Source organism: Cryptotermes secundus, unplaced genomic scaffold (genome assembly GCF_002891405.2).
Source record: "Cryptotermes secundus unplaced genomic scaffold, Csec_1.0 scaffold318, whole genome shotgun sequence".
Taxonomy (NCBI): domain Eukaryota; kingdom Metazoa; phylum Arthropoda; class Insecta; order Blattodea; family Kalotermitidae; genus Cryptotermes; species Cryptotermes secundus.
In genome coordinates this window covers 810065-827600 of record NW_019730108.1, presented here as the reverse complement: position 1 = coordinate 827600, position 17536 = coordinate 810065, and the positions used below count along the sequence as shown (strand labels likewise).

The following is a 17536-nucleotide window of genomic DNA, read 5'->3' as shown; positions in this document are numbered from 1 at the left end:
CCAAAAATGGTATGACCCCTGTTCCTCACCCTCCATACTCACCCGACCTTGCCCCGTGCGACTTTTTTTTTGTTTCCTCGAATGCAAAGAGACATGAAAGGAAAGCGTTTTGCTGATGTTGCTGAGGTGAAGGCAAAAACGACGGAGGCGCTGACAAGCATCTCAAAAGATGAATTTAGACAAGGTTTTGAAAAATGGAATAAAAGACTAGACAAGTGTATTAGTGTAAGTGGAGAGTACTTTGAAGGGGATTGAAGGTTTGTGCTTAAAATTTGAATAAATAAGTTTAAAAAAAAAAAGTTCGGTTTCTTTTGGGTACCCCTTCGTATAAAATCTAATTAATTTTATGAACTAAAATTTTTGGAGAACATTTACCAGTGCTCCTAGAAGTGCTTGAGAGCGTGATATTTCTGGAATTATCCCCCTTTGTGAAGTGGCATTACAACTTGCAAATGTAGACAGTCATAGTCCTTTTTTTGTGAACTGCGCAAACACGGCATTGCCTAGAAGGATGCTTCCCCTTGGAATGTTCACTCTTCACAATTTTCATGAGGGTATATTTCCGCATATCACCCGAGAGTCGCCCAGGGGTGTCCAAATGAGGCCTGCATGAGGCGGGAGTTGATGGACTAGGTCGCACTAAGTCTGTCTGACTCTGGTTCTGAAACCACCATCTGGTCTGTAGCCCAAGCCTATGCCACATTCATCAGAAATGCTTTGTATTTCAATTTCGAATCAAGGTTTAGATTTTTGTAAACCAAAATTGAATTGAAAATGGCACAATTTATAAGCCACAAGACAACTTTCACTTTTGTTATTTGTGGCTACAATTCTTTGTTGACCCCTGTCACTTCCACTGTCTGAGTCACTAATCACTACTGCTCCACAAGGCACGTCAGATAGCTCATCGGAAAACAAGTCAGAGAGATCGCTTTGCCTTCAACCGCTTTTGTCCTTGAAACATATTCCCCTCTACTAACTTCCTGCCTGGTACATAAAGAGCTGGAAGGAGCAAAGTTTATTTTCTTTTGGAGTAGGGACCCTAGCCAGCCAGGTCAAGTTACTGAATACCTAGCATACATTCTGAAGATTTATTACGCAGTATTCATTGCAGTTGCATGGCGTCAGAGCAAGGTATAGTGTGTTACAACCTAACGTGTCCTAAAATCCTGATATCATGTGACCAGTCCACCACGTTTAAAAGCGAAAAGCATGATATCATGTGTCCGGTCCGCAAAGTGTTAACACAGCAGAGACTGAAGAAAAGTGGATAGCCTTCTCCAGAAGTTCATGTCACATATGGGAATAGGCTTCAAAGGTTTCAAAATCACGATGTTTTAGAAATTAATCATTAAGTATTTTGAAATCTTTAAACTGAATTTTTGTAGTTACTATAACAAAGCAAAATTAAATATTATGCTTATCAGTTAGTTTGAATTTGGGTTACTGAATACAAATCCAGTGCAGTATGTGATGCCAGCACGTTCTGTATCAAATTCAGAACTGGACATTATAATATCAATATAGTAAAGAAACAGAATCCATCAAAATGAGAACCAACCTCAATCATGTCTGTTTCTGGTTCAGTTTTTATGTTGACTAATGTGAATACTGGCAGCACCTCTCTATTTGAATCAAGTTCTTCTTTGACTGCGTCCATGTTGACCTGTGAAAGGGTACTTTTTAATAAGTTCATGTCACTCGACAAGAAACTGCGTTACTGCATTTCATAGTGCACCTTCCTACATTACTGGTCCTTATAACAGAACTACAGCATATTTCATAGGCTGTTTGCTATGATGTATGAATAACGGCAATAGAGGTTAATTCTCACGATATATTATATTAGAGGTTAAAAGTTTCTTTAAGTATTTTATCGGTAATACTTTTACCAAACATGATACGAATTAGTAAACATAGTTCCTGTTTTTTTTTAATTAATGACTATCATATTATGATGCGGTTAACACTTTGTTTGGTGTCAATCCACGGCTTTATACACGCGGGCGAATATTATAACTATTACCTTTCAATGAGTCAAAATGTTCTTGTACAATATCAAGTTTTCTTGGCGAATAATGTACTGAAGGCCAACTGCTATAACCTCCGTCTACAGCAATTAATGCCCCTACCCCAACATTAATAGTGAAGCAACACAAGCCAAGTGAATAGACTAAGAAACATACTGTTACTTGATCAATATAATACTATGTACCGCTGTGTACTGAACAGATACCCAAATAAAACCGACATTAACACTGATTTAGCCGTAAATAAATAAAACGTGTTACGCTTCCATACGCTATTGATTTTGCTAAGTAGGTCGCGAAGAATTTAAGCATCGTAGCTGCCGTGCCTGTTGGGGACGTTGGGGATTTGGGGATGATATTGTCGTGCAGTGTTCTAATAGGATCGTGAAATGGGGCCGTTTTATATAATTATGTTTTAATAGAGATCCCGTGACTAATATCCCGCCACTGGATACAAAAGAGGCTGATCTAACAGTCTTTACAATTCAGCGTACAACAATTTTATTGACACTCCGCGTTCTTCTAAGGGTTCTAAGGCTTCTAAGTGGTCAATGAGGGAAATTGTGAAAGGTAAATTTACCATTCAATAGGTGAATTACGGTGAAATTTTTGTTTTAGGATTGTTAGTCTTGTGGAAACATGAAGAAGCATCAAGTTCTTTGGTTTGAATTAAATTACTAAATTTTTACCTATATATATTCTTTCCACTTTTTAAATCTTTTCCCTGTATTACAGAACGTGACATGTACAAAACAATTTAATCAATCTGGGATATAAGAAAAGCCCCAGCCTGAGACTGCCATTGAAGTTTCACAAGGAAACACAATTTTTCATGCTTTCCTGGTGTCTAGAACAAAAGGCACTTATCTGGTCTGTCCTTTCATTGCTTCCTAACAATTACATAGTATAATATCCTGTCCATGAGCCTTTACACATGCAGAATCTATAGCTTTGTACACCAGTACAAATCCTGAATTATTCTTGCCAAATCCTGTCATTCTCTGAAAGCTAATATACATCTTAGAGTGTACAAGAATTGTTTCCTGTATCCTTAACACATGAATGAATGAATGAATGAATGAGTGAGTGAATTCACTGCCAGGCCTTTGTACTGGAATTTCACCTACTAGGCCAACAATTTTTCCATTAAAACTGGATTCTGTTTACATTTGAAATGAAAGTGGAAGGAAATAAATTAAAATCAACTAATAGTCACTGTATATTTCAACTCTGAGGCTTCAGGAAGCTACATATAAGAGTTTCCCTGCTTTTGAGTGTATGCGTAGGAGAAAATGACTTTTATGTACCCAGTGGCAACAGCCTGTTACGTGACAGGATTGCTGCTGACAGGCAGTAAATTCCATCCCATTGGGTGACAGGATTCCTTCCTTTCAGTTGCTGAAAACACTCTCCCACAAGGCAACAACAACAACAACAACAACAACAACAACAACAACAACAACAATAACTGGTGCTGGTAATAGAGACTTATGTAAAATGATATTCACTACTCTAAAAATTCTTACTCTGTCATCTTTGTATATTTATTCACTACTATCTTTTGTGGTCGATAACATGGATCAGTATTATTTTGTATCTGATATACATAATAGAGACACTAGACAGGTACTCAACATAAATCTAAATCAACCATCAACTCGTTTATCATTATATCAAAAAGGCTCATATTATATGGGCATCAAACTATTCAATTCTCTCCCACTAAATTTGAAGCAATTATATAAAGATATTAAGCGGTTTAAATTAAAACTAAAAGAATTCTTGAGTTGTCACCCATTTTATACTGTAGATGAATTTTTTGTATATACTAGTCGTTAAGATTATTTGTATTCTGGTTCTATTCTTATGTCTTGACTTAGTTCTTTGTGCTACTTATCTATCTAATATGACTTTTCCACATCCTAAAGTATTGGATTTTATGGAAATAATAGACGAGTCATGAGTTCCATACTGGGGGAGTTTTGTTGTATATATGGCTCATATGTTCTTTTATTTTGTTTTATATCATGAATGCCTTGACATGTTCCTGTGGGAATGGAATGTTTGTTTTTTGATCTGTGACTCATTCTATATCCAATGGTTGTTTCCCAGCCTGTATCTGGATCTATTTTTGCATTTGAAATAAATTGAATTGAATTGAATAATAATATTGGTATTAGTAATATCATGGATAAGCACAGTAGCACTGTTAATAGTGATCCCTCACACTGTCTGGCTGATGCCTTTGACAACAACTTTCTGAACACACAACTCAAATTTTTAATGGCAAAGGAAATTGAAAACATCATTAAATCCCTTAAACTAAAAATACATGTGGATGTAATGAAATATCCACTAAATTACTTAAAATCAGCTCTGCTTATATCACCCCACATCCAAATCATATGCATATGAAATGCATCCCTGTTATCAGGGTCCTTTCCTCAGTGCCTAAAGCTTGATCCATGCTTAAAAAATACTTGCATTACAAAAATGAGTCACAAACTGAAACAAGGATGTTCTGAATGACAACCCCATGTTGTACCTGAAGACCATCAACCCTGTTGTGATAACATGACTGCAGAAGATGGATCATAATGTTTGTTGCAGTACATTCTACCAGTGACATGAGTTCTTCACCTCCCACCTTCATCAAGGGTACATGTACAGACATGTGCCCTGTAAGAGAGCGCAAATTGTAAGTAAAACTTCTAAAATGTGTAATGATAGATCACAACACATTAAGCAAAGTAAACAGAAACTTATAGATTAAACATAAACAAACTTAAACTAAATGTTAACTCTTATTGTGTGGGCTAGATTTAAACTTTGCAGTGATGGGAATCTTACTGCTAGGCCTGGTCAGGCCTGCTGGATCCATGCCTATGCCAACGCAGATGTGTGAGGCACAGACAGTAAAGCTTAATGACAGCAGTGAGTTTTGTTTCATATTTTCAAGTTTCCTTTGATTACTTCTGGGGATGCTCACTGCCAGTCTCGGCTAGCTACAGTTCACAGGGGTTTGCAAGAGAGTCCCTTCATGCTCAGTGATTCAGTTTGTTGCAGGAGGGAGAAGGAGGGTCTGCTGCATCTGTTGGAGCTCCCCATTGGTACTCCACTTCACCCTGCACCAGAGGCTCACCCTTATCTCACAGTATGACCAACAGTGCAATTCAATATATTTTAGTTGACTGAAGATCACAGTTTTGTCTACAGTTATCTAATTATTCTTATCATAACACCTTCCCCCTCTGTAGTCCCAATAAAATACTCGATTTGCCTTTCATGCTGTCACATATTTACTGTTTCAATATCTAATTTCATATAGAGCATGCAGACAGGATAGCTTAGTCAGTATAGTGACTAGGCTATGGATGATCAAGGAATTGACCAGACCAGCTCTAGGGACAATCCGGCATGCTTTTCAGTAGGTTCCACCACTCCTTCCCACAAGAAACGAAGCTGACCACTCACGTCCATCTAGTGGCTTGTTCGGAATCAAATCCCAGTTCCTTGGTCATCCACCATGTAGCCTAGTCAGTGTGCAAACTGAGCTATTTCTGTATTCTGACTGAAACCAGTTACTTTCTTCATTTAACTACCATGTAGTAAAATAAGAGAATAATTATTCTCTTATTTTACTACATGGTAGTTTCTATTATAATAGAAACATAATAGGATCAATTAGAAACTGAAACAAAGTATTTTAATATGAACGAATATTGTAAAATTTCTTACTTTATAGCTTCCAAAATCAACTGTCTCAGGTGATTATGCAACCATATTTTTGAAGTGCTATTCATTCTGTTTCTTACCTCAAACCATTACTAGAGCTCTGCAGTATAACCAGCATGATTTGTGCAGGTAAAGAGCTTCAGTCGCTCAGCTGCTGGTCAGCATACACCATATCAGGATGACCTGCGACCTCCGGCTATTCTGTACAAGACAGTGTGCCATCTTCTGACAAAGTATGTAATGTCTGGACTGGTATTCTTCTCACTAATGTAATTTTAAGATCCAGTTTAATTTTACAGTAAACCCTCACTAATCCGGTTACAGTTAATCCGGATGTCAGATAATCTGGATTTAAATATGAGAAAATCTGTTCACAGTTGAGTACCTACTTTAAAAGAAGTGTGGGATTTAGGAACAAGAGGGTTTAGAGCATGAGGACTTTCAGACTGTGTTGAGGGCACCTGGAGAGACTGAAACCACACAAGAAAATATCCAAGACTGGCTTGAGCTGGATTTCAGCTTCTGATTGCTGCAGTGATTCTTTCTTTATTATTTTCCAATAGCACTATCTGTATTGTTACATATTACATTTATTTGTTTTCTGAGTTTCTTTTTTGTCTTTTAGGGCTATTTTTTTCATTATTACTTAGCAAGGGTTAACTGTATTCTCTGCACCAGACTCCAAGATGGTTGCTTTCCACATCATAATTCTATCAGTATTTGTTATTTCTCTATTCTGAACTGCTGTCTTCAGATTTTGGTCATATGGGATGAGAATTATCTAGTAGGAATGTGCGCCGCATTCAGAGCCAGATGGTGGCGAAGGCTGTCACATTCCAGAAGCCACAATCTTAATAGGGATCACACAGTCATCAGCATCTGGAGAAGAATTAAAATTACAGTTTTTCACTATGCAGTATCCTGCACTTAAAACTGGATTCATCTCACTTAAGCATATTGTTTTCCTTCCTTTTGCTTTTGCAGATACCTGTATTTATGATTGTTATTCTTACATCAATGTAAGAAAGTAGCTCTTAAAATCACACAAAGCACTTTCCAGAAACTAAATATCCAAATGAGACTTCTATAGAAATTTAATGGTTTTCTTGGTGTCCACAGCATCATTGAGCGACAGGGAATGGAGTGGTGCATAGTGTATGACTTTGTGTTTGACCGTCTGCGTGCTGTGCGACAAGACCTGGTGATACAAGGCCTGGGTTCTGTTGACAGCATCATGGTGCTGGAGCCGACTGTGCGTTTCCACAGCTATGCTGGCTACAGGTATGAGTGGTATTCCATGCCACTCAAATCCCTAATAATTTTTAACTTACAAATGGATTATCATAAAATTCATGTCACTGCAAACTACCCTGTCTGGGGAGATAACAAATAAACTGTTACAGCTAGACATATGACATATAGTATGAAAAGCCCAGAAAGTCCCAGAAATAAGTACAGAAAATTGGAGGGTGACTACTATGGCCCAAAACAATCGAACTAATGTATATAAACTGAAGGCCATCTCCCCTTCCTGGATATAGATATTTACAGGAGACCCGACAGTTCCCTGGGCCATAGAGTGTACCGCAAATCCACCCATACTAACCTGTACCTTAACGCTGTGTCCCACCACCACCCTTCCAACAAGCAAGCTGCACTTTCAGCATTGGTGCACAGGGCTAGAGCACTGTGTGATCAAGACAGCCTACATGCAGAGTTGGTGCTCCTGAAGAATGTATTCAAGAAGAACGGATACAACAACCGGCGGATCTACAGAGTTCTCAACCGTCGGCCCAACATCAGCCGGCCTGAAGACAAACCGGGCTCAGTCGCCTTCCTTCCCTATGTCGGGACCATATTCAACCGTATCAGCAGAGTGCTGTCCCGGCACAACATCAAAGCAGTGGGTCTGCCTCCATACAAATTATCCAATTTCCTCCGGCCGGTTAAAGACAGCCTGGGCCTAAGGACACCGGGTGTATACAGTATCCCATGCGAGTGCGGGAAGGTCTATGTTGGGCAGACAGGCCGCTCCGTGGACATGAGGTTGAAGGAGCATCAGCGGCACATCCGTCTCGAACAACCGGACAAGTCGGCCGTAGCTGAACACAGCATCGATCTGGGACACCGCATTCAGCTTCAGAATACCTCCATCCTCGCCACCAAGACCCGCTATATGGATCACATCATTAGGGAGGCAATTGAGATTGAACTGCATCCAGGAAATATGAACAGAGAAGGGGGGTTTTGTCTCAGCAAGTCTTGGAAACCTCTCATCTGTTCTCTTAAAAATCCCCCACCGGGATATGACGCCAGATCCAGAAGGCCACACAGGCCATGACCAACCAACATAAGAACCACCCCCACCCCCCTCAGCTTACGGATTAGTGCCCAGCCTTTAACCTTGCCTTTCTCTCCCCTACACAAAAACCACGCTTGTCCCAGCTCCCTTTCCCCTACCCCTCCCACACTACTGCTTTCACTTGTATACTTGCCCTTCCCCCCTTCACCCTCACTGCTCTAACATAGATGTGTATATTCCCACACAGTCTGCTTTTACCGGTTCTCACGGTCTCTTCGCTTGCAGAATTCTTATATTTTTCTTATACCCTGAAGATGGAGGCGATACGTTCCTCCGAAACGTCGGTTAACACCACTTATACACGGTGCCAAATCCCAGAAGACTGCTTTCTTCATAATTTATATAAATATGTGTCTTGGAATGCCTTTGTAACAAAGTATAGCCATTTGAAGTTTTTCTGACAAGAGTAGGATTAGAACTTGCATTAAAAAAGTAATGTATACCAGGGTAACTGCTGAAGGAAACTGGAGTTTCGAATGGACAATGTGAATGACCACTTGTTCTTATCACTACTAACTTCTGCAATCAACAACAGAACATACAGTTGTCATGTTTGCAGTGCCAGTGAGTTGACAATAGGCACTAATCCTAGTTTATTATTATCAAGGCATTTCTAGACTCATGTTTATGTAAACTGTTTTCACTGTTTTAGGCCAGAGTACTCTTCTTGAAATTTCCGTATATATTTCTAGGACCCAGATTTTCTCATGACCAACTGAATTCCTTGGATGCAGAAGAAAGTGGTATATTATATGAGAGTTATAGGGAAAGTCATTAAAACCTAAATCATGATAGTTATTGCATTAGAAATTGATTAAAGGTAAATATTTTCATGTGCTTAACTGACAATTCTTAAATGTGGGCAGGCAGGTTATATCAGTGGTCTTGTATTCAGAGAATCTCATCCGTGGAACCAATTTTTTTGGACATATTTTTGGTTCTTATCTTCCCTTTCAGGTGAATGCTGAATTTGTACATAACAATATGTCATGACTACTTCCTCTGCCCTTTGTAATTCACTGGCTATTTCTGTTTTGTCATTCGCTGAGTGATACCAACCTTGCAGTCACGATGTAAGTATCAGTAAGATACTAACTAGGCATGTCCTAAATATGAGTTCAATTGTTACGACTACAGTCTTGTGTGATGTGAGAGTATGTAGCCTGATATGTTCCTCTGAAACGATATTATGAGTCTACCAGACTTCATGAGAACCTCAGATCTGAAGACTGAGCAGGCTGGTGTAGCATTACTGCGTAACCTGAATCTTAGCCAAGACACTAACCATCCTGAGTAAGTACTAACACCGCTCTTTTCCAACCCGCCTTTGTTTGAATTTCAGCTCAGTCGGAATGGTGCTATCCCTGCTACACCTCTTTCGACCTTAGGACAGTGTATGATGGCCACTGCAAGTTGTCCTCACAGATCAAACTAAGGAAGATCGGTATAGGTATGGGAAACTAGCTGGGTCAGTTTGCATGAGTCTCAGGGTAGCGATGCCGAAGAAAGCGGTATTCTGGGAGTTGATCCAATTGACGTTTATTCACCTTTTTGTTCTCCAAACCACTGTTAATTTTATGTATCCTTACGCTTTAAGTTATAGTGTTACATGATCTGCAAGCTTGGTCTCGGAGCGTGCAAGGGTCACGTCCATTCACTTCGGAATATGGTGAAAGTCTCCTTTGTGGAATGGCTTGCACACCCCATGCTGGGAATTGGAAAGAATTCGAATTCTCCATGGTGTGGACATATATATTTCATTCCATCTTCCGTGAGGAAGCTTGAACGAGGCAACTCAATCATACTGGCCCTCATTCACAGGCAACTGTAACAAGTTCTGACCTGTCCTTCTCATTGACCTTCCTTTTAGGCGCGTCCGGTTCCCTGTACCCGAGCTAAATTTATGACTGCTCGTAAATGTCAGAACTCCGGACTGCTTGGTTCTGCCAGAATCTAGAAATTTCAACATAAACACCATATTGCACATCCCAGACAATGAAATACGATATTAAAGTTCACAATACATTTCCAGTAATATCGAAACATAAGACTTTTGAAATGAAAATTACCGAGAATTAATCAGAAATAAATTTCATGGTCATCTATAATCATCCAAATAAATAAGGGCTCAGAATGATCAGCGTCAGTACTTCATTGTTTTCCTTAGCCCCTCCATGTAAATCCCAGGATAATACCTTGATAATGGTATGACCCTTTCCTTCAAGATTCTTTCCAGTCCATTTGTCATCCTACCATTCAATGCGATATGGTCCACCTACTGACAGTGCCATGTGCTAGACCAAAAAGGAAAATCAGGCTGACCCCATGCAGATGAACTACCCTTATAACAGCCAATATGCAGAACAACTGAACTGCCCTGCTTAATAGTCTGGAGTTTCAGAATGACTGAGGAGTCACACAATGTGTTTCAGACTTTGTGCAGAGCCCCTATCAAAGTTTGATCCAACCATCAATCGCACTCACTTACTGGAATGTCTGAAGCAACTCCTTGTGCTTTATGATGAAGTTCAGTTGGGCTGCCATGACACTCCTGGGACTGGAGCAAGAGCAGAGATGGAGGCACTGTACCTGTTGCTGACGCTAGGCTACAGTGAGACCCTTAGCAGATCGTTGCATCTTCCAAGAGAGCTGAGGTGAGGTTAGCCACTCTGTCACGATCAAGTGCACATATGCAAGCTCCATTTTTCAAGTTGTATACCTTCAAAAGGCTATATCTGTCTGTAACTAACTAATTAACTTCATGCAGCTGAGTCCCTCTTGCAAAGATGCCAGTTGTGCAACTACTCAAGAACTTCCCAGCATTTTTTGGAACCTGAAGGTTCATTGCCATGTTCACAAGAGCCCCCCACTGGTTCCTGCCCTCAGCCAGATTGATCCAGTAAACTAGCTTCAATGGTATTTAGAAAAATATACAAAAAAGAGTTAAACTTGTAATTTTTATCCTTATTTTTGAAAACAGGTTCCCACATTTCATTTTCTAATAGATGCTGAAACTGAGCAATGGTTTCATTATTTATTTTTCTGGTTCTCTGTTTCAAGGGTATTAAATTTATTTTGTAGTAATATTATTTACCGTGAGGAGTTGAGCATCGTGGTCTGAGAGGCCATTGACTGTAGAAGATGTAGAAGNTGAGTCTCAGGGTAGCGATGCCGAAGAAAGCGGTATTCTGGGAGTTGATCCAATTGACGTTTATTCACCTTTTTGTTCTCCAAACCACTGTTAATTTTATGTATCCTTACGCTTTAAGTTATAGTGTTACATGATCTGCAAGCTTGGTCTCGGAGCGTGCAAGGGTCACGTCCATTCACTTCGGAATATGGTGAAAGTCTCCTTTGTGGAATGGCTTGCACACCCCATGCTGGGAATTGGAAAGAATTCGAATTCTCCATGGTGTGGACATATATATTTCATTCCATCTTCCGTGAGGAAGCTTGAACGAGGCAACTCAATCATACTGGCCCTCATTCACAGGCAACTGTAACAAGTTCTGACCTGTCCTTCTCATTGACCTTCCTTTTAGGCGCGTCCGGTTCCCTGTACCCGAGCTAAATTTATGACTGCTCGTAAATGTCAGAACTCCGGACTGCTTGGTTCTGCCAGAATCTAGAAATTTCAACATAAACACCATATTGCACATCCCAGACAATGAAATACGATATTAAAGTTCACAATACATTTCCAGTAATATCGAAACATAAGACTTTTGAAATGAAAATTACCGAGAATTAATCAGAAATAAATTTCATGGTCATCTATAATCATCCAAATAAATAAGGGCTCAGAATGATCAGCGTCAGTACTTCATTGTTTTCCTTAGCCCCTCCATGTAAATCCCAGGATAATACCTTGATAATGGTATGACCCTTTCCTTCAAGATTCTTTCCAGTCCATTTGTCATCCTACCATTCAATGCGATATGGTCCACCTACTGACAGTGCCATGTGCTAGACCAAAAAGGAAAATCAGGCTGACCCCATGCAGATGAACTACCCTTATAACAGCCAATATGCAGAACAACTGAACTGCCCTGCTTAATAGTCTGGAGTTTCAGAATGACTGAGGAGTCACACAATGTGTTTCAGACTTTGTGCAGAGCCCCTATCAAAGTTTGATCCAACCATCAATCGCACTCACTTACTGGAATGTCTGAAGCAACTCCTTGTGCTTTATGATGAAGTTCAGTTGGGCTGCCATGACACTCCTGGGACTGGAGCAAGAGCAGAGATGGAGGCACTGTACCTGTTGCTGACGCTAGGCTACAGTGAGACCCTTAGCAGATCGTTGCATCTTCCAAGAGAGCTGAGGTGAGGTTAGCCACTCTGTCACGATCAAGTGCACATATGCAAGCTCCATTTTTCAAGTTGTATACCTTCAAAAGGCTATATCTGTCTGTAACTAACTAATTAACTTCATGCAGCTGAGTCCCTCTTGCAAAGATGCCAGTTGTGCAACTACTCAAGAACTTCCCAGCATTTTTTGGAACCTGAAGGTTCATTGCCATGTTCACAAGAGCCCCCCACTGGTTCCTGCCCTCAGCCAGATTGATCCAGTAAACTAGCTTCAATGGTATTTAGAAAAATATACAAAAAAGAGTTAAACTTGTAATTTTTATCCTTATTTTTGAAAACAGGTTCCCACATTTCATTTTCTAATAGATGCTGAAACTGAGCAATGGTTTCATTATTTATTTTTCTGGTTCTCTGTTTCAAGGGTATTAAATTTATTTTGTAGTAATATTATTTACCGTGAGGAGTTGAGCATCGTGGTCTGAGAGGCCATTGAGTGTAGAAGATGTAGAAGAAGAGCTTAACCTTGCCCTATCTATAAAAATATTATCAATTGCTGTACTCGAGGAATTTCGAATTCTTGTTGCAAAATTCACAGTTGCTGATCAGTTTCCAGTGCATCTGTTGTCAGCATACTGAATTTGTTGTTCAGTTGAACTTAACTAGCTTCATACACAGAATCTGTGGGACCCATAATTAGAATTTTTTTATTTTTTCTAATTTCATGAATTATCCTGCTCCATGAAGTTATTGCTGACATGTCTTGCTTTCAGCTTACAAATTTCCTCTCTAGCTGCCTTAATTCCTCTTCCAGGTGCCTGATTCTCCTCTCTCTTGCTTCAAATGCTTCTGCATGCTCCTGTCTAGTGCACTGGGGCTGGTTCTTGAACAGTTAAAGTGGAAGCAGCGGCCAGTCTGTAGAAATCAGTCCATTGGTGACCCATCTACAACAAGGTCCACATTTACTAGAGAGACTATCAGTACCAGAAATCATTTCAGCTATAATTATTAAAAATTATATTCCTTTTTTGCTATTTCTGTTAATTGAAATTCAAAATCACGATCAGAACAAATTATTTTAGGGTCACTCTCTGTACAGATTCGATTGTCAGTAGTTAAATTTGGTCTCAATTCCTATGCACTTCACTTGTGTATCAACCAAGTAAAAGACAGTAAACAAAATGACTTAACTAATAATTTTATTATTTTCATGATACATTTTGATGGAAACACTACTGTGAAATAATTCAGTCAAAATCACTTTTTGATGCAATTCACTATGATATTAATAATGCACTTAACAAGCAGATACTATAGGGTTCTGACGATGGTGTATAATACACAGAGATACTGGGTTTTCGGACTTTGTCAATCGTCCAGATTCTAAATAACTAAGAAAAACACAACATTTCGGAAACTGGATCTGTTTCTGTCCCTCACCTGAGGATGGAAACAGGTCCAGTTTCTGAAATGGGTTTTTTCTTAGTTATTTAGAATCCGGATGATGGACAAAGTCCGAAAACCCAGTATCTCTGTGTACAATACACTTAACATTCCAGTAATTTTCAATCCAGATTCGTTAAACATCAATGCACATAAATACAAATGAACAAACTAGAAGACTGTATTACAACAATACAGAATAATTATCACAAAAAACAAGCACTGTAATATTGCAATTTTGGGATCTGTAAGTGTAACATGTAGGCCGAATATGGCAGACCATGGAGGTTCCTGTAGTGTAGTCAGGTGTATAGTGGGAAATATCCTGTTCCATTTCTGTGGTGTTTCCACTTTGTCACATAATTTTCTTGTCTTCCAACAAGCCAGCAGTTGCCGCCACAGATCACTGTCCCCTGTATACTGAAGTAGACTCTTATCCTTCTTACTAGACTAATATTTCTTTATCTGAAAAAATAAACTAAAACGGAGGAACAATACAAATTCCCCCAATCCAATATGTAAAATCTACAATAATGTGCATTTCAGGGAGCATCATGCACTGAAGACAGCATTTGCTATGTCACTGGCTATGTGGTGTGGGAACTACATCCGTGCGTGCGCTTTGTTACCACAGCTGTCACCTCTGTTGATGTGCATCGCTGCCCAACAGCTGCCACTTATCAGGAGGTAAAAGTCTTTATTTTTTTGGTTTCAGAGTTCCTAATCAATACAGAATAAGAAATTTGGAAAGATGCTGCTAAAATATTAATGGCATGTTTTATGATAACTTCTGAGCATATTTCTGTATGGAGAAAACCATGAAACTTATGAATGGGGACAACCAACCTCAGATTCAAACCTGAGACTTGTGATTTTTTCAGACGGGCGCTGCAGGTAATGTCATGTGCCTACAGCAGTCATAATCTCACATTCCCACTCAGTACACTGCAGACTCTTCTGCTTTACAAAACAAAGGGACAAGTGGAAAGTGACTGCAGACACTATAGCATCTTGGTTAAGGGCAATGCCATCTCATTCTGGAAGGGGGCATTCCAGCCAGATACACATGTGAGTTCTGTCCACACAATCTGAGGTCTTCACAAACATGTTATGACCACACATTTTTACTGTACATGTGTCTGTCCATCACTCTACCCATTAATTTATGGATCAGTTCAGATGTCAGTGTGATCATGTCTCTTGAAACGTGATGGGCATTCACATATGGTAATTCTGACATTTCAGAAGAAAATATAAATTTAGCCCATTGAGACCTTGTATAAGTGACTTGCTTCATGACACTGGAAGGTACCTAAAGCCCAAGAGGGTGAAATTACTTGCAAAAGGTGGAGTCATACTTGTTATTAGTACATGATTGGCTAAACACTATTAGCAGATCAAATTCGAAGCATCACCTGTAGACCTATATCACCTTTTTCTGTTTGATGCAAGATATTCTTCAGATTAAAACAAATTCACTTCAGTCAGTTCTTTGTTTGTGGGGTCTCAACCTTCATTGCCTTGCTTTCAGGTGGCCACACTCAGGTGTAACCTGTGTCTGTTGAGTCCTCTGCTTAATATCCTAGGTTTCTGTTTTCTATTTTAATATTATAACTGCATGTACATCCTCCATATTCCAAAGAATCTCTTTCACTAAGGCTATCCATGTAATATTTTGTATGCAGTTTTCATTTCCCCCACATGTACCATCAGCTGTTATATTCATCTTTTCAGATTTATACAAATCAGAAAACTGTGTCACAGTTATGTATATATGTTAAAGAGTTGAAATGTCTTGTACTTTGTTGAGCTTCTTGTAGACAGTGGCCCATGAAGTGACTGTGCATTATGGATTAACCAAATTTGGCAAGAGAGGTATCAAACTTTTCTGCTTGAGTGTATGTTCACAAAAGAACTCATTACAAATGATAAAACAATTCCGTCCAGTGTGACTCTTGAAGCTTTTGCTACACTTCTTACCACCCTAACATGTTTCGGTCCCTATAGACCATCATTGGAGGGATGTTGTAAAAACAACACAGCAAGCTACGAACAAACATAGGACGATAACAAGAACTACCTTCCCAAGAAGGGCACAAGTTTGGTCCCATCAAGGAAAACAAAAGGACAAGGGACACGAACCTATTCGGTTAAAGAATTTTAACTTAAATAACAAAAATTTTTAAAAAAAACTTTAATGCATCAAGGACAGTTGCTGTAGCTGTAAGAAATTTGGATTTTGTATAAAGTGTATATTACAAATATTGTATATTTATGTATTTTAAAAATCAAAACACCCAATGTAATAGTAGTTTCTAAAAGTATTGATGTTCTGTCCGATGATGGTCTATAGGGACCAAAACACGTTAGGGTGCTAAGAAGTGAAGTAGTAAAAGCTTCAACAGTCACACTGAACGGAATTATTTTATCATTTGTAATATTGTTACTGTGACGGGCCAGAATGAAACAAATCAAATTCAAAGAACTCATTGTATGCTCTCAAGGTTTCTGGTACTTACATTTCTAGTTTCATTGTAATAATTCAGTGTATAAATCTTGCTGTGACTTGGTACAGGGCCCTTGTTTGCATGTGGAGTGTGTGGACACAGTGCTACAATCATGTGACCTGCCAAAGCTTCTGTTACATCCTGCAGTGGACCAATAGAAACAACAAAATGAGAGTTTTAGCTAATAAATGGTCAGCATATCAAAAATAAAGTGATATTAATAACCTTCATCCAAGAATAAGAGCTTTTAAACCTTCCAGTCCTACAGCACTGGTGTCTGCATTTTAATGGGAAGGAACTGTATTATCACTATAAAAATACGAAGTACAGGCAACTGGGCCACATGCATACATCTCTGCAGTCCACATCCAACAAAGGTTAGTGAAGCGAGGCCTCCAGCAGTGATGGTACAAACAAAACACTCTCAGTACCCGTGTCACTGATATTTTTTTATAATTTTTACATGAAATGATTGTCTTGTATACTGTACATTTTTGTGGAATGACTGTCAGCCTTTCCTGTGGTATTATTATAGAGCCTTCAGTACAACAAATTCGTGACAAATAACCAATGTTATTATTATTATTATTATTATTTATTTTATTAANTGTTATTATTATTATTATTATTAATTTTATTAATTACAATGCTACATGTTTCAATCCAGCTGGATCATCAGGCAATTTTTCGTGAAATTCAGTATTAATTATTGAATTGTGTTTCTAATGTCGATCCATAATAGTAATCATAAATATGAATTTCATTACAATTCTTGTGTTTCGTTTTATNTCTCGTTTAGTAGTGCAATCTGATGGCGGAATGCGTAACTATTAGCATTAACTAGCTCCACCACCCGTCCTTAGTGCTGCCCTCTGGTAGCTAATTCTAAACTAACAGTAACTACGAGATTCATCAGTGACTTAATAAAATAAAAGACAACCTCATATAGGCGGTATAAAAAATATCACGCTTATTACACGGAATTTCTTTTGAGTTCATATTTTTAGGTACCAGACTGAGATTACTTTAAACTTCGATCTCAGTAACCTGGATGGCTTAATACGATAAAATTAATTGTAAGTTAATATCGAGGTTAGTGGGTTTATATTTTCTATTTAGGCTTCATATACTTTCGTTCTTTATATTATTTT

General features: G+C 38.8%; 2 protein-coding genes and 1 long non-coding RNA gene across 10 annotated transcripts in view; 1 reads left to right on the top strand and 2 right to left on the bottom strand.

Moving 5' to 3' along the window:
- LOC117282031 (zinc finger protein 572-like) overlaps window positions 1-17536 on the bottom strand; it is a 50098-nt gene that overhangs the window by 4244 nt on the left and 28318 nt on the right. Inside the window, exons 6-7 of the mRNA XM_033752127.1 lie at window positions 4576-4709; window positions 1562-1666 (exon numbers count right to left, since the gene is read on the bottom strand). Coding sequence (XP_033608018.1) covers window positions 1562-1666; window positions 4576-4709 — 239 coding nt within the window. The remainder of the gene's footprint in view (window positions 1-1561; window positions 1667-4575; window positions 4710-17536) is intronic.
- The window catches only part of LOC111866098 (SAC3 domain-containing protein 1), a 15665-nt gene continuing 158 nt past the window's right edge, over window positions 2030-17536 (top strand). The window contains exons 1-9 of one of the 7 annotated variants that reach the window (XM_023854684.2): window positions 2030-2600; window positions 4641-4728; window positions 5097-5184; window positions 5895-5998; window positions 6885-7046; window positions 10560-10781; window positions 14425-14565; window positions 14760-14946; window positions 16454-16979. In XM_023854684.2, the coding sequence (XP_023710452.1) occupies window positions 2582-2600; window positions 4641-4728; window positions 5097-5184; window positions 5895-5998; window positions 6885-7046; window positions 10560-10781; window positions 14425-14565; window positions 14760-14946; window positions 16454-16543 (1101 nt within the window). In that variant the 5' untranslated portion in view covers window positions 2030-2581 and the 3' untranslated portion in view covers window positions 16544-16979. Of the gene's footprint in view, window positions 2601-3425; window positions 3508-4640; window positions 4729-5096; window positions 5185-5894; window positions 5999-6884; window positions 7047-10559; window positions 10782-14424; window positions 14566-14759; window positions 14947-16453; window positions 16980-17536 lie in introns of those variants that run through there. The other 6 variants (XM_023854687.2, XM_023854685.2, XM_023854683.2 and 3 more) reach the window with 6 other exon arrangements.
- Window positions 6396-17536, bottom strand: part of LOC111866103 — an 11326-nt gene continuing 185 nt past the window's right edge. Inside the window, exons 1-3 of one of the 2 annotated variants that reach the window (XR_002843093.2) lie at window positions 16398-16486; window positions 13214-13379; window positions 6396-6644 (exon numbers count right to left, since the gene is read on the bottom strand). This is a non-coding gene — a long non-coding RNA (uncharacterized LOC111866103). Of the gene's footprint in view, window positions 6645-11895; window positions 12469-12893; window positions 13380-16397; window positions 16527-17536 lie in introns of those variants that run through there. The other variant, XR_002843092.2, reaches the window with a different exon arrangement.